The 25,308-nt window shown below is 40.2% G+C and overlaps 1 protein-coding gene and 1 long non-coding RNA gene across 6 annotated transcripts in view; one reads left to right on the top strand and one right to left on the bottom strand.

Moving 5' to 3' along the window:
• mdga2a (MAM domain containing glycosylphosphatidylinositol anchor 2a) overlaps positions 1–10,083 on the bottom strand; it is a 194,790-nt gene extending 184,707 nt beyond the window's left edge. For all 4 annotated transcript variants that reach the window (XM_048974881.1, XM_048974883.1, XM_048974880.1 and 1 more), the window contains exon 1: positions 9,544–10,083. In XM_048974881.1, the coding sequence (XP_048830838.1) occupies positions 9,544–9,616 (73 nt within the window). In that variant the 5' untranslated portion in view covers positions 9,617–10,083. The remainder of the gene's footprint in view (positions 1–9,543) is intronic.
• A 241-nt stretch (positions 10,084–10,324) lies between these two features.
• On the top strand, positions 10,325–24,946 carry LOC125707642 (uncharacterized). 2 transcript variants are annotated; one of them, XR_007382312.1, is made up of 4 exons: positions 10,325–10,402; positions 10,552–10,711; positions 12,804–12,978; positions 24,817–24,946. It is a non-coding gene; the product is annotated as an uncharacterized LOC125707642 (long non-coding RNA). The 2 variants fall into 2 exon arrangements; XR_007382311.1 differs by lacking the exon at positions 24,817–24,946 and having other exon boundaries at positions 12,804–13,236.
• The last annotated feature ends 362 nt before the right edge of the window (positions 24,947–25,308 follow it).

Below are 25,308 nucleotides of genomic sequence, written 5' to 3'. Positions count from 1 at the left end.
TGGAAACTTATCGGTCTATATACAGTCAAGGTACAAGATGCCCTTAGGTAAATCTTGGGGGATATTCATCGATGTATAATAAGTGTGGAAATGTATTCCATCTGAAAAGTTCCACCTGAGTACATGACATTCCTGTGAAGTACAAGACGGATCACTCTCGGAAAAATGATGTGTAACTCAAATACCTGAAGCTACAATAGATTTAGCCTAACCGAGATTACGTTATGAAGCTAAAACCAGCCGGACGACCGGAGAAACATCTGCAGAAATTTCTCATTTGTATCAGGTGAGAAAGTGTCTTATTGAGGTCAAAGTCATTTAATCTGAGTCTGAGCCACAACACGGGAATAATAAGCATGACATATTAAGGGCAAAAACGCAGAAAGACATAAAAGTATGAAAAGAAGGCAGGAAAGCTGCAAAGGGAGATGCCATTTAGAATCGACGCCTCCTGAAAGAAATGCTGCTGACAAAATTTTGTCCAAGTGGAAGAATATGTTCATTAAATGTTAAAAGCTAATCAGCACCGCCTTGCTGCCACCATGCATGAGTGTACAAAACTTAATATAGCAACACAAACGACTTGAGGACAATCATGCCATACTCATCATGCGTGAGGATGACGCAAAAAAATAAATAAATAAATGACAAATTTCTTATTTATCTTGTAGCAATGCATCACTTGCCAGGCTGTTTTTTAACACTCATTGCTTTTGCGGAAACCGCTAATTGGCAAACGGTTTTTAGTTCCTGCTGTGACAGTAAATGAATTAGAAATAAAGATAAATAGCTCAAGAGTGAATTAGCTTTTCATCACTGTATACTCACCCATCACAACATTTTCACAGGTAAATATGGCACCAATTTTAATTATTTTTCCCCCTACTGGCAAACTTGGGCTATCCGCTCGTTCGGTCTACTGGATCACTGGGAAGATTCCGCCTCTGGCGGATGGTGTTCGGGTGTGCATGCGGGACCCGTCTAAAGCTGTTTAGCATTCGACTTTTAAGCCTCGACACTTCTGAAGGCATCACTGTCACGCCGGCACCCCAGTCCTGCTCCCGCTTGTCAACACTACTTAAACACTACTTGCTACAGAGATAAGTGGCCGTTGCAGGTTGCTCTGGGAATAAAATGGCTGCGGTTTGGTACTTTTCTTTTTTACTTGTACCGTGTTGCACCGTGGGTTTGGAGCGACTCAGCCAGGGACATCGATTGCAGGGGATGGAAAGCGGCCGCATCATCTTTCGAAAAGGTATCTGCCTTGTACCACGTCTGAAGAGCTCCGCTTAATCCTCCGGCAAGTCACCCATTTTTTTGGAAAATTACTAGCCACATGGAAGTCTTACGCTGCCCTTAAACATAACAAATTCCACAAAGAGCTTCTTTCTGCTCTGGAAAAATCGTGGCTTTACAATTACAAGAAAATTTTATTCCATGCAATCAATAAATAGTGCATGTAAGAAACAGCAGAAGAAAAAATAAGGAATCAACCAGCCTTGAAGTCATTGTTCCCCAGCCGCAGAAGCCCTGCTCACCTCCCAAACCCTCCTGCCCTTCCTGACCACTCGACTTGCGCACCTCTCCTGCAGGCTGTGCGAGCTGCAGGTGACACACAAGCCAAGGCCGGGGTGTGGGGCCTATGTCTCTCTGAAGGGCCTCTCATGCTCTCGGCACCCCCGTGAGCCAGGTGGGTATAAATCGAAGATTAACGCCAATGCAGGTAAGAGAGAAATATGACTCCAGCGTGTGTCATTGCTGGTTAGGAAGCCTTTTCACCTTGTTGCATCTGGTCCAGCATCACTGCCACGAAATTCCATGTAATGAAACTGAAGATGCATATGGACCTTGTACCACATGATCTACGCCTGTGGACCACCTACGCCTGAAACAGGGATGTGGGGTATGAAGTGTATTGAGATGTCATCAACTATAAGGGTCCCAAGCTGATCATCTGGTGCATTACATAAATCCCACGGGAAGAAAGACTGAAGCTAGGGGAGATCAGCTGCTCTTAGTCACTGTCATGGACGTCCTTCACCGCCCATAGCTAATGGAAGGGGACAACCTAAGTCGAATGTGAAGGGGGTGTGCGGGTAATCCACCACTATGCACTTACAACTTACCACAGCGGTCACAGGAAAGGGACTGGAAATGTATCCGTGTGCCAAAATGAGGCTGAATATATTTCTTTGTCTATGTTGAAGTCAGGTCTAACCAAGGGTGCCAACCCTTCCTTCCAAAGTGGATTGTGAAAAGGGGAGGCAGGTGTGTGAGATGAGAGGCAAATTCTAATATACTTCTTCGTGGTGGCTGGTTGGAATCGAGGCGTCTTCATGCAGGGGGATTGATGAGGCCGCCCACGGAGGAGGTGCTGAGCGCCAACAAAGGAGACTTCAGTTTTCGCCGGCGGAATGAATTTGAATGGCTCAGAAGTCGAACGTCTGAACTAGCCATGAAAAAGACCCTTGAGAACTGCCATGACTTTTTGTAGAGATTTCAGCGAGCAACAGGAGAGAGGGAGGGATACAAGACAAACTGTGTTTCCATGCATGGTTTCAGGCAAAAGAAACACTGGTCTGAAAAAAAAAATTAACAGGAATTAAATTTGAGATTATTATAAAGGCTCTTTAAGCAAAAATTCTAAAATTAGTAGGGCTTCTAGAAATATATTATGTCGCTGTTAGTTCCTCATAAATACATAATTAAATTGATATAACATCCTGATTGTATTAATAAAACATTCTATTCATAGCTTGTAGCTATACTTCACTACGGTAAAAATAAAAATAAATTTTGTGCTCATTTTGTGTACTGTTTATTGAAAATTAAAAATTTGTCCGTATAGCCTATTTTCAGTTTTTAGAGGTTGTTTTTTTTCAATGCTGCCCTGCCATCACACACATGCGTTTCGCAAATTTTTCTACTTAAAGCAAACCATTTAACAGAAACAAAATAGTCTAGTTAAAAATGCTACCTTTGTGTCCATGTCATTTATTTCCATTTACAACTGGCATGTTTAAGGCTGCCGGGAAGGAAAGGCCTCTCACTAACCCCTCTGTGGGATTTGCTGGCCATCCTTCAGAATCTCTGAGACACAGGGTTTATCTCACGCAACAGAGCTGCTTCAAAACCCACCCATCCAGGGAACTACAGAGATCCATACAGGCCTATAGACATTCCTACAGATCTAGAGAGATTTCTAGATGCTTATAGATATTCCTACAGACCTAGAAATATTTCTACATATCTAAAGATATTCTTATAGACCTAGATATTCCTACATGTCTGAAGATGCTCTTACAGATATAGACATAATCTCACAGAACTAGAAAGATTCCTTTAAACCTATAGATATTGCTACAGACCTAGAGAGATCTCTATGACCATAACGTTTTTAATCTTAAAATGAACAGCAAAAAAACCTTATTTTTGCAATTTACCTGCAGAATCTTTGTCCATCACAGATCTGCTGAACACGGATATTGTGCTTACATAAGAAAAATACTACAGGGACAACATCAGTACTTTCCAGGTGAAGACAAATGATTTCCTGTACAGGGCAATGTCAAAGATGTCCTTTACAACAAAAAATCACTTGATCCATCCAAACCACAGCAAAATGCACGATGTGCAGCACAATTTGGCAATTTACATTTATCAGCTTCTGTTCAAAAGAAGACAGCATTTCATTCTATAATAATGCACTGTTTAATGCGCAAGATAAAAAGGTCTAATCATTACGACTTCTCATGGTTATTTATTATGTCAAAATGAACTTCACACAAATGAATGCATGCTATATATAGTGAGCAAGCCAGATTTACAGATATGACCGGAATATAAATGAGCCCTTGTGATTCTGAATTCCAAAATGAACTGGCTACAGAAACGGTTTAGAGCTACAGGCCAACTAGAAAAAAAACAGACATTTTTTTTGTGATTTTTAATCTTGTTTAATATACCAGAAACCATCTCCTCACTTTAAAGAAACTACAATGTAGACACAGATTTCTGTTGGTCACGATTGGACTCAAGACCATATAATGTCACTGCGATCCTACAGGTCTGCAAGCATGATGGTATATTTATATCTATGAATATTAAGATAAGAAAAGATCAATGACGGAAAAAATGACTACACACACCCATTTGCACAGAGAAGCAGCCCAATACTAACTGTTAAATGATTATCCATTGTACACAACACAATACAAGTCAATTTTCTGACAAGTACGATTAGCACAGCCAAGCAGGGAACAGAAATATAGTATAAAACTACAAAACTGAACAAAACCATGCTGAGCTTCAAATTCTAAACATTGCATGATACAATGTCAACATTACAGATTTTTTTTCATTTAAAAATATTCCAAATAGCAAAGGATCTATTGTTGTGGGTTTTTCTTTCAGAGATGATAAGGGCGATTGGATGAGCTTTTGAGAATCATCTTTGGTTTTTAAAGTCTGTATATTGCAGCTCCTTTAGGTAAAAGATGTAGCCGCTTCACAATTACACATATAACAGTGCTCAATGTATAACGTTTACTAAAAAAGTGATCATCTGTAATACAAAATCAGTAGATAAAACACTTCACAGGGTAGACAAGGGTAACACAGAAGGAAAAACACCCAGAATGGCTTGAAGATTAACAGAGACCTAATGTACCCAACCAGGCAAAGAAGCTGATTAGCTGCAGATGCGGTTATAATCTGTAGGGGGAGGAGCCTGGTCAAACTGGGCGTGGCTAACACAAACTTGACTAGAAACACCTGTGAATTAAAGTAAATTAAATATAACTGTAATGTTAAGCTTTATTACCATCAGAATTAAAGTGATCATGTATATCTATGTTATATGCTTTCATGTTGCAATCTTCAAAGGAACAAGACCTGTAATTGATTCATGATGAATGATTAAAGAGATGGTGGTTTGATTAAAAAACTTGATATTAGCAGAAAAGAATTAAAGAGAAAACCTCATCCGTTTGCTATCCACCACATCACATGATGAGGAAATGCAAATCAGAATGATGTCATCTGGAACTAAAAAAAAAAAGGCCCGTTAATCCAGCTCTTCACAGGAAAATGCTACAAATCAGTCTTCAACATTAATAACATAGAGTCAAAGGCTTCCAATCAGCTATGTCAAATGAAATGTACTGTAATTAACCAATATGCCCTGTAGCATGTGAAGAACAGAATACATATTTTACAGATTCCTGACTACTTCATGAATGGGAATATGAATCCCAGATATTTTCATTCAGTGTCTCATGTGTCAAGATAATGCAGGCAAAGGCGTTATTGAAAAGTCAACATTTTTTATACAATCCTGTCACAAAGAACAAGAAATAAAAATACAAAAATGTGTAAACAGTCTAAATCTGGGAATTTCTGACTCAAGCATAGCACCTTTGAGAAAAGGTACTCCTTTCAGTCAATGTGATTGTGTGTTATTGGAGCATCACTAAATAATACTAGGAAGCAGAGGACATCACTGTAATGAAATATGATAGACATCATGATCAAATGTAGCCTACATATTTTTTCTCAATCAAAACATTGTGCCACAACCTGAGATATGTTTTACCACAGACAAGTTTGTCTGTGTACAGACAGGCTGACCGGACCATGTTGAGTACATCAGTGATTAGCCCAAGCAGCTGAAAATATAGGCCTGCAGGACACTTTGAGTTATTGCTAAAACGTGAAATGAAGACCAACTGCAGAAAGCAGATGACCCAGACGAGTATTTTTCTCCCGTTTCTTTGATGAATGTCCAGCGACACATGATTGCTATAAAGTAACAGATAGTGTGAATTATGAGTTGAATGTCATGATGCAATATAACCAAAGTTAAGGAAAAATAAAATCTAAAAAAAGTTCAATGGGACAACTGACGGAAAAAAACTGACAGAGCAGAATGTTACTCCTGAAAAAACTCACAGTTAAGCAATTTGACCGTCGATGAAGCAGCATCAGGTGTTAGACCATGCAAGACACTTTTGCTTATAAATGAATATTACAAGTAAAGCTTTTGAAAACCATTTAAGAAAGTAATCTGGATGAAACTTCAGGTGCACACTTTATAATGATAAGAATTTCGTTACTTCAATGCTTAACGCATAGCTATACCCAAGATGGTCTGTAGTTCATTTTCATATGGTTATGACGTACCTCATTTTGAATGAACAGTTTGGGCTGAATACTTCACTCAGTGTTACAACAGAAAAGTCCATCCTGGAGTTACGTAGGCGGATCCCAGGAACAAGACTGTGTCCAATACCTACTAAAACATCTATTCTCCATTCCATTCCTATAGACTAACAAAGCTCACTTAATCAGTGACAGAAATACACAATCCATCCATCCATTTTCTGTAACCGCTTGTCCTATTCAGGGTCGCAGGGGGTCCATAGCCTGTCCCAGAGGCTAAGGGCACAAGGCAGGGAACAACCCAGGATGAGGCACCAACCCATCAGAGGGCACACTCACACACCATTCACTGACACATCATTCACACTTATGGACAGTTTAACTCCAATTAGCCTCAGAATGTTTTTGGACTGTGGGGCGGAAACCGGAGTAACCAGATAAAATCCCATGACGACAGAGTGAGAACATGCAAACCCCACACACATGTAACCTGTGTGGACACTTACACCCAGATACAGACTTTATTATTCTAATTAATATAATACATCACTTAACTCATCAAAAAATACTGCCTGAATATTGGTGCAAAGGCATTTCATGCACGGTCTTCTTTAAATAAAATACTCCAAGCAGATGTTTCACAGACATGACTGGCATTTATAAGATATCAGCTTTGTGCCACTGAATGTACCCTACAATGGGCTAGCATCCCATCCAGGCTGCACACTTACCTGGTTCCCTAAGCAGCCTGGGACAGGCTCTACCAACCCTGCGTGACCGTGAGATGGACAACACGCTGGATGAATATACAGAACGTCATGCTGACATTAAAACCATTTTACCTCAAACTCAAGATCAAGATGGCAGACGACATCTTGCCAAATACCGTAATATCTCCTGATATGAGGGGACGCATCAGAAATCGCCTTTTTATTACAGCCATAATTCTGGAAAGCCAAATAAGTTGACAAATCACCATCATTGTCCTACTCAGCTTCTGCCACCACTGTGCTGTCTGAAATGCAAGCTGCCATGCTGCTGCTGTAATTTATGCAAACAACATATCTAAAGCCTAGAATATATTCAGCACTACTCCTTCCACAACACTTATTAGACAACTGCACATGATTTTATGCATTGTTAGTTTGTTTCGCCAACATTTTGCTTAATTTGGATATGATGAAGGTAAAGTACTTCATATTAACCATATATTAAACTGCGCAGGAGTATAGTTCAGCCAATCCCAGCATCTCATGCAGGTGTTGTTTAATATTTCCTACAGGAAAATCTAAGTATGACCAGCAGACAATAAGAAACATATATATGTGTGTGTGTGTGTGTGTGTGTGTGTGTGTATATATATATATATATATATATATATATATATATATATAGAGAGAGAGAGAGAGAGAGAGAGAGAGAGAGAGAACTGCGCGTTTCGCGTAAGGTCACGTGATAAAAAATTCTCAGCGGTTGCTTCAAATTTAAACTTAAAATCTTGAAATCATTTCAAATGCTTACGATCGTATTCCACTTGGACATATTAGAAATGAGTGTGTTTTTACAGAGTACGCCTGATTTTCACTTGATATAAGAGACTTATTGCAAAACATTTATCCAGGTGCCGTCCTAGCGCCAGTAACTGCTACCTATATTCGCTTGATGTATTGTAATTACTGTGGGAGGCATCTTCCGTACTAAGGTCACACTTACCATGACTGGAGTGCCGCTATTGGTATCAAGCATCGGATCAGGCGACATTGATCAATGAATTCCCGAAAATTTATGAATGTGTTCTAAATGTTTAACGTAAAGAAAAAAAATCGTATAAATAAGCTTTTTATTGTTAGTTTTAATTGGCCTAACATTAGTGTATAATTCTGCAGAGACAAGTACAAAATATTGGCCACGCTGCATTATTGTCCTGAGCCTGGCGACTTGAAATAAAGTTACGAAGGTTACAACAGTAAGACATTTGTAAAACAGGGAGAAACAAGCAGGACATTAATGTCACAATATATACAGGATGCATAGACCGAAGTACAAAAACGTGGAAAAAAAACCGCAGAAGTTCCGTCTTCAAACGAATGACAGTCGTTTGTAGCCTACATTTGTCCGTTTGACATTATTTATTGGCTAGATTTCGTTATATAATCGCCATATTTAAACAATCCCATTGACACCCTCTTATTCACTCATTTGCACACTCTCTCAAATTACAATCATTCTTCCAACGCAGCTGACGTCAATAGGATAATTCTACAGATAACCAGTCTTGGGCGCTATACAATAAATCTCCGTTTTATTCGCGCGAAGTGATGCCAACTGCTCTGTCTGCGTCACTGAACTTGACCCCCCCGCAAACGAATATAAAGAGTGTGATAGAATTAGCGGGCTCTCAAAAATCCAGGTGTGTGTGTCAATTATCAGTCCAGGCACATAAGTGTCAGAAAAAACCCACTCAGTTTAACCCTTACGCACTTTGGTACACCCTGCCAAGTCACCGTTCACTCCGCAGTAATCTCACATTTATGCTCTGATTCCTCACATCGCGGCGATTAATAATCAGCCCCCTGATTTGCGACGCGACCCGGTTTCCTATGTCGGATTTGCGATGTCATAGCATCGGAGCATCAGTATGCCACCGGTTGCACTTCAGCGTTCGGCTTCTGCAGCCCAGGGCCGGAATTCGGATTACATTTCATTCTGTCATACAGTATGCGACTTCTTATAAAAGCTGCCTCTTTCATACATGAATATGCACATTTAATATTTATATAAAACATAAATAAGCATATATGGAATATATGTAGGCTATGTGTCTACAAACACGCGCGCGCACGCACGCACACACACACACATTTAGACCGCTTCTAAGTCTAACATGCATATCTTTACTTTGCTTCACTATGGCAGTAGATTACATCTCACGTCAGTAACTATGTGCGATCCGTGTCTCTCTAAAGAAATGAATATCCAGAGAAGCTAAATTAATTAATTGATTAATTAATTGACGTGAGAACAAATAAATAAATGAGAAACATACTTAGCGACATCAGTGATCGTAATCTGCCCCAACGCAACACACACATCGTTCAGCGGAGGTGGCTCGTACACCGTAGGCTACCTTGCCAGTGATCCATGGCAGCATGGCTGAGAATCATATGCATTCATGGCCACTACATGTCACCTGTGGTTTACAGAAATGCCGGATGTCTTGTAAAATTATGTATATTGTGGATAAACAAAACATAAAACCGCGGACAGTAAAATAAGAGGAAGTCTCCATGTTGGGAGGCGGAAAGTATTAAATCTCTGGAAGAGAATTTTTCACAAGGTCATGATCGTATTTATTAAAATCTACTATCATATGTATCCACTTACCGTAGACTCCTTGGCAATAAATGTCTTCCAGAAACACAGTGAGAAACCACAAGAGACCGAAAACTAAATCCATCTTTACGTTGATGTCAACATATCCAGCTCGATGGTGACAGGTCCTTCCTGGGGCGAGAGAGGCTGCAAGGCAGAACTCGATTCCCGGGTAAAAATCACACGGTCTCCGCGAAGAGAAATCAGGCTTCGGAGTGCAGTTTGACAAATAAAAGCGTCATTTAAACGCAGACGACGTGATTATCATCAACTTCTCATTTCGGCGAATGTTATTATGTATCGGGTTATTTTAAGATTTTATATGGTGACGAGGTGTGCACATAAGCAATAGATTCACAGTGATGGAGGAAAAGAATGAGGAATACGCTACGGATAGCAAACCAATTAGAAACTGAGTGGGCTGTGTAACAGCCTACAGATCGAGACCAAAAAGAGGGGGGGAAAAAAGGAAAGAAGGAGCTCTTCAGTTATGACGCGTTAAAAGTAACCGAGGAGGCTCCCCGCTGTATAATTAGAGAAACACGCTTGATTGCAGTCCTGTAATATCCAGTGGCATGCCTGCTCACCAGTGCCAGCGGCTCCCATCGCTACCGCAAGAAAAAACGCATCCGGGCAGTCATAGTCCATCTGGAGATCTGACGAGATGTCATGCAATACGGATCGACTCTTCCCCCCTCCCTCGTTACTTTTAATATGCACAGCAGCCCGGGCGACGCGGACGGAAAAGGGAGTTCCGAGATGCTAAGGCGAGAGCAGGCAGCGAGCTCCCCGTGCTGCCGCGACCGCATCCGCAGACCGCGAACGAATCATCTCCGGCGGATGAGGACGACTCCACTAATACAGAAACGGGGTATGCACTTGATTCCGTGTTAGCTCAGCCCCCTCACCCACCCCACCCCCATGCTTCGGCGAGGAAGGGAGGGAGGTGCTGAATTTTGTGGACGCGAGTATTTTTCCCCCCAGACACGGGATATTTTTTTTCTTTATTTTTTTCTAAAGGATGGACTGGCTGAGTGAGGATCGGTCACGTTGCGCAATTCGTGCGGTGCGGGAGCGCTGGAGCCGCAGCCAGCCGACGACGTCAAGGGGCGCGTGTGAGCCGGCGCATCTCATCTGTACTCGAGACAGTGATGCTCCTGGAGGGAGAGAGCTGGCAAAAGTAACTATTGTTTCGAGTAACAGTTAAGATCACAAACCAGATAAATGGGTGGGAAAAGAAACACATTTCGCCATCTAAATGTCCAGTTCATTCTAGTGGAATCGTTGTTCTTGCGATCAATGAATCCGAGCAGCCTTTTGAATCATTAATATATGCGATTCACGAATCCTATTCACAGACCTTCTACACCCTCGCGGTTAACAAACACGGATATTTATATACGTAAATGTGCAATGAACACAACCTCAACAGATGCATGAACGTGTGTCCTGTACATATTCGCCAAATAATGAATATGTCCGGCTTTGGGGCCGTATCCAGGATACTAAAGAGATGCGATCACATGTTGCTTGAATGGGATCCTTGTTTATGCATTTCCTGGCCAGTTGTCACGTCTTATTGGGAGGTGCGCACTATTACTTATTCGGGGAACAGAAAAGTAGTAAAACGTCCATCAACAGCAGCTGTAAAATCTTCCTGCGGTGCTTGTGCTTCCGGGATTGAGCAAATCGGGTTGGTAGGTGGTCCGAACATCATGCTGGCGTTCAGTGAATTGTTTAAAAAGATATAATAATAATAATAATAATAATAATAATAATAATAATAATAATAATAATAATAAAATACATAACTTATTTATCATTTAAATTGTACTAAATTCGAAAACAGAAAGACTATGGGTTTAAGTTCAGAAAAGCAAGACACACTGCTTTTAACATCAGTGATTAGATTAAGAATGTACATGAAGCCATTTTACATGGATTGTGCTACAGATTGTTAAATATCACTGTTATAAATACTATTTCATGTAACCATGTTATATTTTTCTTGACATCCAAATGGTCCGAATCTTTTGAAGCGTATTTAAATGCATTTACCGAAAATAAAATTAGAGGACGGTGGCAGGATTTCTTACTGTGCCAGCTTCTGTTCGCGTCATGGATTGACCAGGCTGCCGGAATATAATTAGTTTTGTACTGCAGCCTGAAATAAGCGGACTTTTAGCTGACTGGGAATATACCTTCCAGAAAAACACGCAGAAAAAGAGTAAACACTCTCGCGCTCGACATAAAATTGGCGATAGTGTGATAAATACAGTAGCTTGCTTCTGAACGACGCATGCACAACTGCTAGTCGGGCTGGATTTTTGCCCAGTAAGGCAATCACATTTATGATATTTCTTTGACCAAATAAAGTCCATATCTATATAATCACAGAAAAGATTACATTCTGCACGTTTTCTGGTAACAAACGAGCCTCCCTCGGCCGATCCGAATAGAATCTCACCGAATTTCAGCCTGAAGGAATTGTGTATGGGCCGCCCTCTACTGGCAAATAAGTGGTATTAACACATAATTTGTGCCGATACGAAAGCAGTACATCTGGGGAGTGGGCTGGACATGACCGCGTTCTAAGTGCGGACTAAATTGGCCACCTGCAAAGGTCTTATTGTGCATAACTAAAAATAAAATAAAATGTTGCTTTACGCAGTTGGATACTAAATACTGCTGATGGCACGGCTGTTAACTTACCGAGGATTATTTAAGCAGCCTTTTGATGGTACCGTTATTACAAAAATCAAAACAAACAAACGAAAAAAACCTTTCGTTGGAGTACCTGTAATTCTATTTCCACTATCCATCTCGATTCAATCGCACAGGCTTGCGACTAAATAAACGAGAGGTTTGTTTCGCAAATGATTGAAGGGACAGGGTCTTGTCAGAATGATTAATGCACAACCTCAGAATTCAGCTTACGTATACCCAATTTCTAATTATTGACTGCCGTATAAATTAAATTCATCGCTTCTGTTACTCCTACAACAGAATTTTGCCTACAGTCGTATTCGATTCCTGTTCTCGTTCCTGCTTTCGCGTTTCAGGTGATGGTGTTTTCAAGTTTCAGTTATGTGTTATTCCGTGCCATGGAGGACGCGGCCCCCCTGTTATGGAAGGAGTCTGCTTTGAAGACACAGCCGCAATTCCCCTTGTGTTCTGCATGAACAGATCCAAGTTTACTGCAAAGGCAATCTGAACTGTAACTGAATTTTCCTTTTTCTGTTTTTTTCTGTTTTTGTTATTGCGTGCTCCAGAGCAGAGCGGAAGAATACATGGCACGCTAGCAACATTTTGTTCTGGGGGGAAAAAAAATCAAAAAAAGATAAAATAAAATCCTGAACACCTGAGACCAAAGAGCATGTTCCAGCAGCCTGCTGGTGTCCCAGAATGCGAGATCAGACGTAAGCGGCGACATTTATCATGATGAAGGTAAGGGAAATTTCAGAAACACATATCTGACACTGTCTGTCTCAGCCTTTCCCAGGTGGAGAATGCGAGTTGGAGAAATGTCAGTCCGTGCAATCCATGTGTGTGCCCATCTCAAGACATATTCCCTCAGTACCTCATAGCACACTATGATGTAGCTGAGATGCAGCTCCCTCAGGGAGCCATCAGTACACTAAGATTGGAGCAGGACGGACCATCGTAGTTCGGAGGGGGTGTGAAAATACAGTATGGTTCTTCTTTTAATAATCCCCCAAATAACAACCACGCCCATTACATGACTTCTTAGCCAATGCCGAGTCATCATATAATCATAAAAAATACAGTGTGGTGATTGGTCGAGTTGGCTAAGGCTCTGTGCCTGTGAGTGGAACGTTGCTGTTCCAGTCTCGGTGGGACAGTTGCGTGTCTGTGAGGAAGACAGTCCTTGAGGAAGACCCTTAACTACAACTGTGCTGTGACCCCCAAGATCGCTCTCAGCTGTGTATATGGCTCATGGAAAGCAAGACAGGGTAAAACAAAACAAAATAAATAAGCCTTCAAAAGTGAAGGCACCTCATCTGTAGATATATAGTACATGCATGCACTGTTTGTAAAAGTATGTAACTACAAGTTTGGAAGTTTGAAAAAAGTTTAATAGGACCAGTACAAATGGACTTCCCCAGACAATAATTACTAAGAAATACAATGGTGTATTTATTTTCTCTCACGTTGAAGCTTGTGAGGATTTGAAATTATTTTAATGAGCATTCCCAGTGAAGTGCTTCCTTCGCTATATATTGCTGTCTGCATAATGTACTCTACATAATTTCAGTATTGTTCATTCTGCTGCTGATGTGGAAAATGATCCTGGCCTTACAGGGAATCGCCGAAGTGAGCTCTTTGACCTTTGATCAGTTTAGTTCAACGTAATGTGCTTGAGTACTTTCCCCAAATAGACAAAAAGCGGAATCAGGAAACCTCAGAGATAAAACCTGCCAACCTGTGAAGGCACATCGAATAGAGAGCAGGCGCGCTAGGTAGCCGATGGTTGCTATCAAAAAGGATAAAATTCAAAGTCTAGAGATAGATTAAGACTTTTCAGTCTTAGAGCTTGAGATGTTTAATGGAAAAGATCATTTAGGAACTGAACGTTTTTAATGTCGCATTTAGAGTAAACAGAAGCTTGTGCACATCTCACTTTCATTAAATGAGTGAGATTAGAGTATTTTAGGAAATATAATTTACATTTATTAATTAGGCGAGTGCTTTACTCGAAAGAGGCTAACAGGGCAGTGTAAACAATAAGTGCAGCTAGATCACAGATCATTTCACAAATGCCTGCTCTGACGCCGCTGAGTCCTGATGCCTTTTTAGCAGCTCGCGGATGCTGATGTGGGATGGCCGCGAGCCTGAGGGTTAATGACAGCCACGTACTGACCGGCTTCCCATCCATCTGGAGTCATCATGGTGCTCGGCCGTCTCCCGCTGCCCTGCCTTCTCTGCCGGCCGGATCAGAGGGGTCAGGCCTGATTACGAAAGGTCGGGCTATCTGAGGAAATCGGCAGGCCTCACAAAAAACCGGCCTCCAGCCATCAGCACCCCTCCCCCTCCCCGGCCAACATGCACACCAGCTTGTTCGGCAGCTGTAAGTCAGCACCTTTCCGGACAGCGTCGTGCTGAAAGAGGTCTCCGTCCCTATAATGCCATTCACCTTTACCCCTTGGGTTGTGTCTTGGCTACTATTCGTCTGCTATTCTTAGGTTAGTTTCATACTGCTGGATATGGATTGGTGCCCTGAGGGCACAGAGAACACTTGCGTCTGTCATGTAGCCTTCGCAGTCCTCGGGGTATTTCCAATCCTTCTGGGACAGACATGGAAGGTGGGGAAATTCGTTTGTGATTGGTCAGATTCTGCACCTATTCTTTAGCTCTTCTGCAATAGGTAAACAAAATTTACAGTATAAGAAGTTTACTGTTTTTTTCTACTGCTAAGCTTTCATATTATTTCATATTGTTCTTTTTGCATCTTTTTCCTTTGAAGGAAGCTATGTGAGAATACATTGAATTTAATTGATGTTGCCTTGAAGAGCAAATGATCCAAATGCTTACAAAACAGATCCAAAGGCAAAGTCTTTAACGATACAATCCTCAATTGTTGTCAATATCCAGGAAGTGCCAGAAATGGAGCTGAAATCCAAATGCAGAGAGGAAAACAGAAAGTTGTGAGAGAGCAGGCATGGGAAGCGCGTTCCTACAAAATGAGGAATCAGAATCAGTTAAACAGAAAGCGGTCAGAGAGCAAAGCCAGACATAACAGAAATGCTGAAATATTGAAAGAAATATTTAGCATAAGCTTATGTATTAGGCTCAGCTTATTAAAACAACTTTCACAACATAGGTTATGCTGCATACTAGTCAATAAGTAGTCTAATTACAGGCAGACACTGTGCCACTGTGTGGCTGGCCGGAAATCCCTGATGTCAGACTGCTTTGTGGGTAGCACTTACATCAGTTATTCTTTTATTGTTATATATAAGAGCAAGGAGAGACCAGCATGCCTGTAATACTTCCCGCCACCCAGATGGACTCCATTGCTGAGCCATTTGGTGATTTTCCGTATAAAAGTACTATTTTTGCAATTAAAAATGTTCTATTTTCCTCTTGCTGTGGGGTAAAGTGAACATTTGGACTGATTGTAGGGATTTCTTAAAATTCCTCCTTAGATTTCTTCCTGTTTGCTCCATATGAAGTAGAATTTGTTCCAGTGGGGAGTCCCACATTTTCTTTAACGTTGTGTTGCTTTCTTGCTACTGTAAGTGTGATAGGGCATCGGCCGTGTACAAAGAACTGAAAGGTGTGATGTCAGCTGGGTGGAAGCCAGTTGGGTGATTTCTAGGAATCCATAATATTCAGCAATTCAGAATTAAGATACTGTAAGCTGAGGTGCTGTTTTAAAATACGCTTTAATACACATCGCCATCATCACCAACATCATTATTATTAACTACAGCAGCAACAACAAGAAAAACAACAATAATAATAATTATTTACCATCTGTTTTGACTGGCCTAAGTTGCTTTTTTAACTTTAATAAGAATTTGAATCACCGGACACACAGCTCCTTGTGTATATTTCAAACATTGGTTTTAGCGCTGGGATCCCATTGGGGCCTCACAGCAGTATAACTATTTCAGACAGAATAATTATACAGAATAAATGTATATTTATTTTATACTCACAGCAGCATCAATACCACCCAAATTATATGAGAATCATATTTGATGCAGTATAATTTTAGAATATAAGAATTCTAAGATTTTAGAATATATTTTGAAAATGAACACTGCAACATTTTTTTTTCCACCAAATACTGAATTCTGTCGGGCCAATTCTTTTTCAGAGTCACGTCCGAAAAGTTAACTCATAAAAGCGGCAGGTCATTTTTGGATTGCTGTGAACTCTGAGACAGGGAGATGGCAGTCAATATACTTCAGGAAGAGATATGAATCTGATTATGCAGACATGTTCCTCTACTGTGCAGTCACTGCTCATTTTTTGGCTGAAGTAAAACCAGGAAAAAAAAGGTTAGACCTTGAGCTTTTCTTTGACTTAGCCCAGCCGCTCCTGTTCTAAAGCCTTTGGATTTACAATGTAAATGAAGACCTTTTGAATCTATGGAATTCTGGGTCAGAACAGGTTTTATATTTTGGCTCAGCAGAAATGTCCCATCCGGCTCTGGGGTCCGTGTGCTGGACTCCGGCCCGGTTCCTCCACACATCTCTCTGGTATCCCATTAGCATGCTAAATGAGTTTAGCAGAATCAAGTTTACCTCCATTGAAAGATGTGTGTTCAGGGTGAGTGTAGGGGTTGTTCTTATCAGAACTGAGTAAATTAAGGTAAGGATACTATAATCATGATCAGAGAAAAGTACACATTGGCCGTGGCAAGTTTCAGATCACAAATCATAAAAAGGATGACATCAGTGAGATTTTAATCAGAAAGGGTGTTATCCCTTTGTATAGAATGGTGAAATAGTTAGAAATGCATCGGCCATTTGAGATTATACTCAAATTCATACTTTTTCATTCCTCTTAGGGTCACAATGAGGTGAAACATGGCAAACCAAAAATTTTAATATTGTGGGATTTGTTTACCTGCTGCAAATTCCTTCACAACATAACAGCAAATAATACCAAAATAACTTTTAATGCTTGAATTGTCAGTGTTCCAAAAGATGATGTTTAATGAGTGTATTTATCATTTGAAAGCTATTTTTCTTTGATTTGTCCTCCCTTCTTTGATTTGAAAGGCCTTCATTGGTTAAAAGACACGGCGAACCCCACAATGAGTGGGACTCAATGCCACAGTGGCTAATTGGGAGAATCAGGAGAGTCCCCCCCCCCCGCCTGCCACACAGGTTGTCTGTTACTGCTTACTCAGCCTTTCTCAAACGGGGCGGTGCGCACTACTGGGATGGCATATGAATCGGGCTGGGTGTGGAATGACTCTGTCCCCTCCTCCCTAATTTGTGCCTGAGACATTGCTGGCCTGGAAAGTCTCACTTTAGTCCTGGCTGTACTTGACCTGACTGTTTGTCAAGCACCAGGAGAGAAAAGTAAGACATCCAGTCGCTCTAAAAATGTTTGGGACAGATTTTAGGCTGTAATTGCTTAATGTTTTTTTTTTTTTTAATTGTTATATATTATGCACATTAAATAATATACATACTGCATAATATTTTTCATTTGTTATATATTGTGCATATTGTACAATATGCATATAATTATATGTATGATTACTGTATGTTGCCTGGAATTGGTTCTTATGTTGAACATGACCGAATATAGCAAGGCGTATTCACTGCGCATGATAGTACCATCCAGATTCTGATTTGAAGAAGCCAGCAAAGTGGATTAAAAGAAACCATGTGCTGGTGTGCAGTGAGAGGAGAAGCTGTATCTGCATGCAGTGTAGATCAGCTGCTCCCAAACTCTAGCCGGTAAAGAAAGGCGAACGAGGAATTCTAAAATGAGAGATTTCAAGTACTGGAAAAATCATGGAAAATACAGGTTAAAATGGGTGCCGATGACTATAGGCAATCCTTGTGAGAAAATCAGCTCAGTTTGCAGAAGACAGAAATGGATATCTAACTTTCCGCAGGACAGTGACCGAAAATATACTGTAGAGCCAAAGAAACCCCAGTATGCCCTACAGCAGCACAATGAAGACATGAACCTGAATCAGACTGAGACCTGGGGGCATGAGCCTAAAACTGATACCCCTCACTGACCCCCTTCCAAGTGCAGATTTCCAGAGAAGGGATGGGTGAATTCTGAATTAAATTAGAGACTTAACCCCACTGTAATTGTAGCTAGTAGCATGTCTACCTGAATTAGTATGTCTAATAATTAAATAGCTGCATTTAAAAATTTGTTTGTTTGTTTGTTTGTTTGCAATCAAAATTCCCTTATCTTAATTGTCCTTATCACAATGATGAGTATGTTTTGTAAGCACTTGGGGAGATCAATTAAAAAGCATAACAGGATTTTTTTTCTTCAGATTTAAATGCAACATTATTTTAAAAATTACCCCTGTGGGCACTGCAGGATATCTGGAAAAAGAGGAGAGAAAAATGTTAGACCTGCTTGGTCAGTAAAGAGCAAAAATTGAGATGTTGGTAAATATCTTTCCATGAAGGAGATCAGTATTACAGGAAAATATAGCAAAGCCTGTTACATGTTTATCGAAAACTTGGTCTCATTGTAAATTCAGTTTTGCAAATTTAATTACACTTTATGTAATTTGCATCTATTTACATCTTCTGCGTCATTTGACTGTGAATGCCCTAGAAGTTGCAAATTTACATAGGACACTTGCAAGCAAAATCAGTCCTTTAGGGATAATGTGATTCTTAGTTATGTATGTGTTCAAAAACAAAACTAAATTATATCTAAACGTACAGCTATAAAACAAATCACTGGCTGAAAGCTAGGAAAAATCTGGATAGCTATTTCTGTGATCTTATTTCATTTAGATGCTCTCTAATTGCCATTATTTCATTACACTGTTCCTCCAGATCTTCTGAGTTTCCCAGACCGCAATGCAGGATTTTGAAGTGGGGCACTTTTTGAGCTCAAAATTCTGTATGCTTTTTACATGCTGGTTAAAATAATAGTCACAAACCATCTTTATGTCAATGTCCAATAAAAATCAACCTAAAGCAGAAACGGTGTGTCTTGTTTTTCCGAATAGCAATTCCGCATGACGCTTTTGTTCTACAGTATTTCCTCTGTGCCCTTCACTTAAAATGCAGTTATGAAGGCATCAGTGCTTGAAGAAGATACTTAGGAGCAAAGCTAACGTGAAGCATTATGCTTTGTAATATTATTACTATAATTGCTATAATGAGGATGACTATAATGATACTAAATAAGGCTCCAAATATCTCTTCAGTTTCTAATTTGTCTTAGTTTCTTTGCATATTGTTTTATGGTGGTTCACAATTTACTGCATACAACTGAAATGCCTTTTTAATCTCGATCTATTGATGTTGGGACTTAAGGGAATTAGGGAATCTTGTCTTTTACCTTCAAATTCCTCACCGATGTTTGTTGCGGTCTTGTAAGAAATGCATGTAGGTGAGACATTCCCTAGTTAGTGCTGCAGGAATAGAAAAAGACCCCCCCACCAACATAACCCCAGACTCTCAAGGCCACCCTTTTCACTGATGGCTTAGACCCAGTTGAAGGAGTTCTGCTCACCCTTCTAACAGAAACTAAAGACGAATCAGGAGTTGTACAGTAAGTAACATACTGCCAGATTAGACATTTTCTTTGAATGCTTAAAAAAAATAAGATAAGCAAAGTGGTTGGCTTCCTTGTACATATAATTCAGTAAAACAGAATATCTTGTATTTTAGGTTACTGTTATGTTTATGTGTTTTTTATATATGCATAGACTTTAAGTTACTTTGGAAGAAATTGTTGGGTAAATGAATCCATATAAATGCAAGAAATTGACTCAGCACCTTCTTTCCCTTGAGGAAGTTCCACTTGGCAGAAAATGTAGCTATTTTGTGATAAATAGAGGATGCTCTGACAGGCATTACAGCATAACGATAAATTACGAAACCACCTATAGCAGCTTATAATAACTCATTGATTAGCTACAATACATATTACTCATGTACCACCTGTTGCCTTTTAGTCTGGATATAACTTTCCACTGAGAGTGTACTTTTCATCTCCATTAGTTAATGGACTAATTTTCCCTTAATAGTCACTTTTCTCCAATCCCCTTTTCCTTTACTTTCAAAAATATTCAATTATCTGTCATTATACGTGCATTTTGAAGAATGGAAATCTTTGGTAAAGAAGGTACTAATTAAATTAAATGCTGATTTTATAAACATAATGCATAAAAAATAATGCAAGAAACGTTACTTCTTTTATAATGTGCGCTTTTTATGTCAGTCACTGACTTTTTTAAAGAATGGGGACTGCAGAAAATGCCATGACAACCTTTCATTTGCCTTTTCTGAAAATGTAACAAATGAAAATAATAATAATAATAATAATAATAATAATAATAAAGCAGTAATAAACAGTAAAGCACTAATAAAAAGTAAAAAGTACTACAGCATTTTTGTAAATGTGACTCATTTGGTAACTTTTAGAAAAACCACTTTGGTTTTGAGCAGTTCTGATATACATACCTCTGGGAGTTAATTGGGACTTAATTAATGTAATTGACTGAGAGAGAACAACAATGGAATGTATATGGAACCTGATTAGAATAAGTACATAACAAGCAGTGCACTTGTTGCTGATGAGTTTTCATAATCTGACATGGTAAGGAACAGCATGACATTTTGCAGGCCTTGGTCAGGGCACATTGGAAACATTGCAGAACAGAATTTGCAGAGGGCGTTTCCCTGCAGGCCATATTGACCACGTACACCCATCACATCAAGACAGATGTGTTTACTGTTGCTAGTCACAGCAGTCCCACCCTCTTCTGGCAAGAATAATGGCAACGAAACTCGACAAATAATCCTCCCTGCTTTATAAGTTCCCTTCATCAGCTATTTCTGTGCTGCTTTTTACAGTCATTCATTAAATGACTTCAGGTTAGCATTTAGCTCATTATTAAAACATAATGAAAAGTAACTGTCCGTCATTAGGATTAACTCTGGCATATCACTACCTGCTCAAGAGAACTGCTAAAGAATGCAGCCGAATGTCTTGGCCAACTTTCACGCAAAGCCAATCAAAATCTCCCATTTTTAATAATGGAGCAACGCCGGCATGCATTAAAATTACATTTGCGTCACAATCAGATGCAGGCAGTAGAGAGTGATCAAAAGGCTTTGGGGTTCAACTGGTGCCACGGTTTTAGAAGATGAGATATGTTAGGCATCCTCTTTCCATTATACCTTCAGTGCTAATGTGTCAGGCACATTGGATTGGTGGAAAGAGGCAAAGGCTAAGATTATGGATTACGATAAAGCTATGGTCATTTATTATTTACAAGGTTTCATTTGCAAAAAAATTGCTTGGGAATAAGTACGCAAATCCTATAATCACATAAAACCTGGATGTCAGTACTTATCCAGAAAAAATAGACAGACAGACTATGACATCTATAGTCAATGAACTTGTATATTAACTGCTTTGACATTATATGGAAATTGTAAAAATTTCTAAGAATAAAAAAATGATTTTTGCTTGGGCAAGGTTTTGAAGAAGTCTTTGCCTAGACTTCAAGTACTGTATGTCAAGATGTCTTGAAATGAAGATGATAGAAGACTTTTGTTGCTTTGGTTAATCTATACAGTATTTAAATCTGAAACAAACGCAAATTATATAACTCATCAGTATCTCATTTTTAATTTCTTTTTTGGTGATTTTGAGAAAAAATAATAATCCTTTTTTTTCAGACAAATTGTCACACCTCGTACTCCTGCCCCCTCATTCTTTCCCTAGTGTGGCTCTAATGAGCCGCAGCTGTTAATAATTTGTCTGACCTCTCGTTCCAGCTCTCGTGTGGATCACTCCAGCTGTCTCTTGTCTGCTTCCTCGTTTGTCCAGTATAAGAGTGCCTCCCAGTCCAGTACTCCCCAGTCTGTTCATTGATGTTGCTCATGTGCTTTTGCTGTTGTTAGCCCTGTCCAGTTCCCTTAACAAACCTCTTACTGTTTGCCCTAACTCCTGCTCCTGCCTATGTTGTGTTTTGGACTGTGACAAAAATAAATAATACTTTGAATAGTGACACTTTCTAGCTACACATTTTTTATTTCAATTCTATTTCCTATTTTCATTATTTTTTCTTTAATTCTTGTTCTTTGTTGTTTGTGTATGTATGCAGCAGTACAGCCAAGACAAATTCCTAGTACATGCAGTTGTATCTGGTCAATAATATGATTTTGATTTCAATCTTTAAACATGTTTGATGTGCTAAAACTGTACTAACTGTACTAAGACTGCTCACCCACCCATTTCATAATTTCTCTGTTATAACTGGGTCTCCTGAACACAGTTTAAGCTTTGAAGACTCCACAATGCTGATTATAATGTACTATGATAAAAAACTTAGCTTGATCATACACTAACACAGAAATATAGGTCTTACAGCTCTTACAGAGGAAATAAAGGATGTGGGCGGGTTGATGAAACCCTAAGAGAAACAGACTCAGGTTTGATTACACACAGGAAGAACCTTCTAAAGAGAAGATAGCAAATCCAACTGAAATTTACATCCTTTACGGGCAGAAGAGTATGATTTTCATACTCACATATCTATCAGATGCATTCTCTTTACAGCCAAAGTACTTTATAATGTGGCCGCCGATGTAGTGATGCCTGAAATGATGCTTTCATTGCTGACTTTTGAGCCTTAGTTTTCTAGTGTTAGAAAGGCAGAATTGTTTTCATGCATAATTCTAAGCATAGCATCAAGAAATTCCACTACAAGCAAGGGAGGGAGGTTGTCCTGAATGAATATTTCATTAATTCATCCATCCATCCATCCATCCATCCATCCATTATATTCATTGATCATCCAGCCACTCATCCTGGTCCAGGCCTGTGCATACACTGGGCATACACTTTGGATGGCTTATCAGTTCATTACAGGGCACACACAATTTGGTCGGCAGCTTGTTTTCGAACTACAGGAGGATACTCATGCAAGACACATGCCCACACTCTGAGTAGAGGCACGATCCAAACCCTTCACCCTTCAAGGTATCACGGATCAGTGCTGCCCATACTTAGGTTTTAAATATTTGATATATCGAGCGGCCGCTAGCATGCAGAGGAATGAGCAGAGGTGTCAGGCAGCCTGATCATTCAGTCACATGCAACACAAATGATTCAATCACTGAACTTAGAAAAAGAGATCGATCCTAGGACACTGATGGAAGCATGAACCTTTCATGATTTTTAACCACAGGCTAACTGGACACGTGACTCGGCCCTCCTGTGGCCATTTGGGAGGTCAGATTCTCCACAGATCTACCCCTCACCCCAGAACTATAAATAGATACCGTGTGAAGATTAAAGAGCAGATATGATTAAAGCTGTCTTAGAACGAATGACTGAACTGCAGTCGGTTTTTCCACTGCAGATACCAGTGAACTGCATGATTCCCTGGCTGAATTGCAATCATTTTCCTAGTAGCACTGCACACATTAGTATTATACATTTATGACAGTGTTAGCATAAGCAGACCGTTAGTAAAATGTTAGCACATGGCCTTGAGTCCCTATTCATTATTCTGATCATTTGAGCTGCAGGAAAATTAAGCTCACTTACTGGTAAAATGGGCTCCGAACCAATGAGGCTGATGGTAATCACAGTGCCCAGGATACCACATCACCGACAGTCGCATATTCCGATGTGGGTGGCATGGCGGCCTAATAGGACCACGGTTGTGGCTTTGATTGCTGCCCCGGCTCCGTGTGAGAGGTTTTATGTTCTCACCAGTCCTCTTGGGCTCCATCTGGCTATTCCAGGTTCCTCCTCTGATCGTGTCAGTCAGTGCTTTTAAATCACCCTTAGTGTGTGATTGTGTGTGTGAGCGTGTACCCTACAATGGTCCAGCATCCCATTCAGGGTGTTCTCTACTAAAAGTTTTCTGATATGTGCCCTGAGCTTCCTGGCATATTCTCCAGGATCGCTGCCATCCTGTACTGCATAAGCATAGTATTGCATAGTATTATGCATAGTATTGCAATGAATGGATGGATGGATGTGTACTAGTACATAGTCAAATCATGCTGGCCCACTTCCTCTAAACTTCACCCATGTAAGTAAGCTGTGAGTCGGCCATTGTTTCCCTTCCAAGCATATTTTTTCATTGTCTCACTCCATACAAGGCAAGTTTAAAAGGATCCACTAAGCTCCACTGGATCTATTTCAGCTTAGCAGTAATGCAGGCACTTTAGCCAGCGTCCCTTCTACTACATTTATATTTTATGAGTTAAAACAAGTCACAAGTACACTGACAGTAAAGGGAAAGTTTAACCTAAACTGCAGGTTTCACCCATCCACACACTTCAAAACGAGCGGCTTAAAGCGGAGGAAATGTTCTACTTACGGCCGCAGATTAGGAAAAAAAAGAGAAAAGCAAAACTACGCAGTAGGGCTTTGCAGACACAATTACTGAGGTGGTAATCTGCTTTTCTTTGAGCATGTAGAAGACTGGGACCAGTGAAGTGATGGGCCATATAATGCATCTCAGCGTTAAAACCCCCTGATTCAATCTCAGCCTGCTGAGACGGTGCTCTACTGAGGCAAGGGGAATAGGCTTAATTCTCAATACTGCCATCTCTTATTCAGCACACAGCACACGGAGACGGGAGCCCATCGCCTGTGAAACTCCACAGAGCCACAAAGCCCTGCCTTCCTACAGCTGCTTGTTTTCTCAGCTACGGGGAGAGACCGCTTCAGTCGCTCTGGAGTCAAGCCGAACGGCAGCGATCGTTTCTGCAAAACGCCTCGCACTCCTTTGGTACAGGATGGTCTGGGCTTCGCCTCTGATGTGTTTTTGCATCTAAAAAAATAAACAGTCGCACAGAAGATGACATTTATTAGTTTGTTTGTTTATTGATTATTTATTCAGACACTGTTTTAATCAGTTAACTTAATTTGCATTTTAATTGGTTTTAAAACTATTGTGACTCTGAAAAGTTGCATTGAAAGACAGCGACAATAACAATCTTTGATTCTGGGGTCTCCTGGAGGGAGGTGCAGCGTAGCTTACGGTAGCTTAGCACGATGCCCTATGGACCTCGATAGGGCAGGAAACCATTTCTGAACCTTAGTCGATCA

Source organism: Brienomyrus brachyistius, chromosome 14 (genome assembly GCF_023856365.1).
Source record: "Brienomyrus brachyistius isolate T26 chromosome 14, BBRACH_0.4, whole genome shotgun sequence".
Taxonomy (NCBI): Eukaryota; Metazoa; Chordata; class Actinopteri; order Osteoglossiformes; family Mormyridae; genus Brienomyrus; species Brienomyrus brachyistius.
Note: the sequence above shows the minus strand (reverse complement) of the source record. Positions and strands in the feature narration are given on the sequence as shown.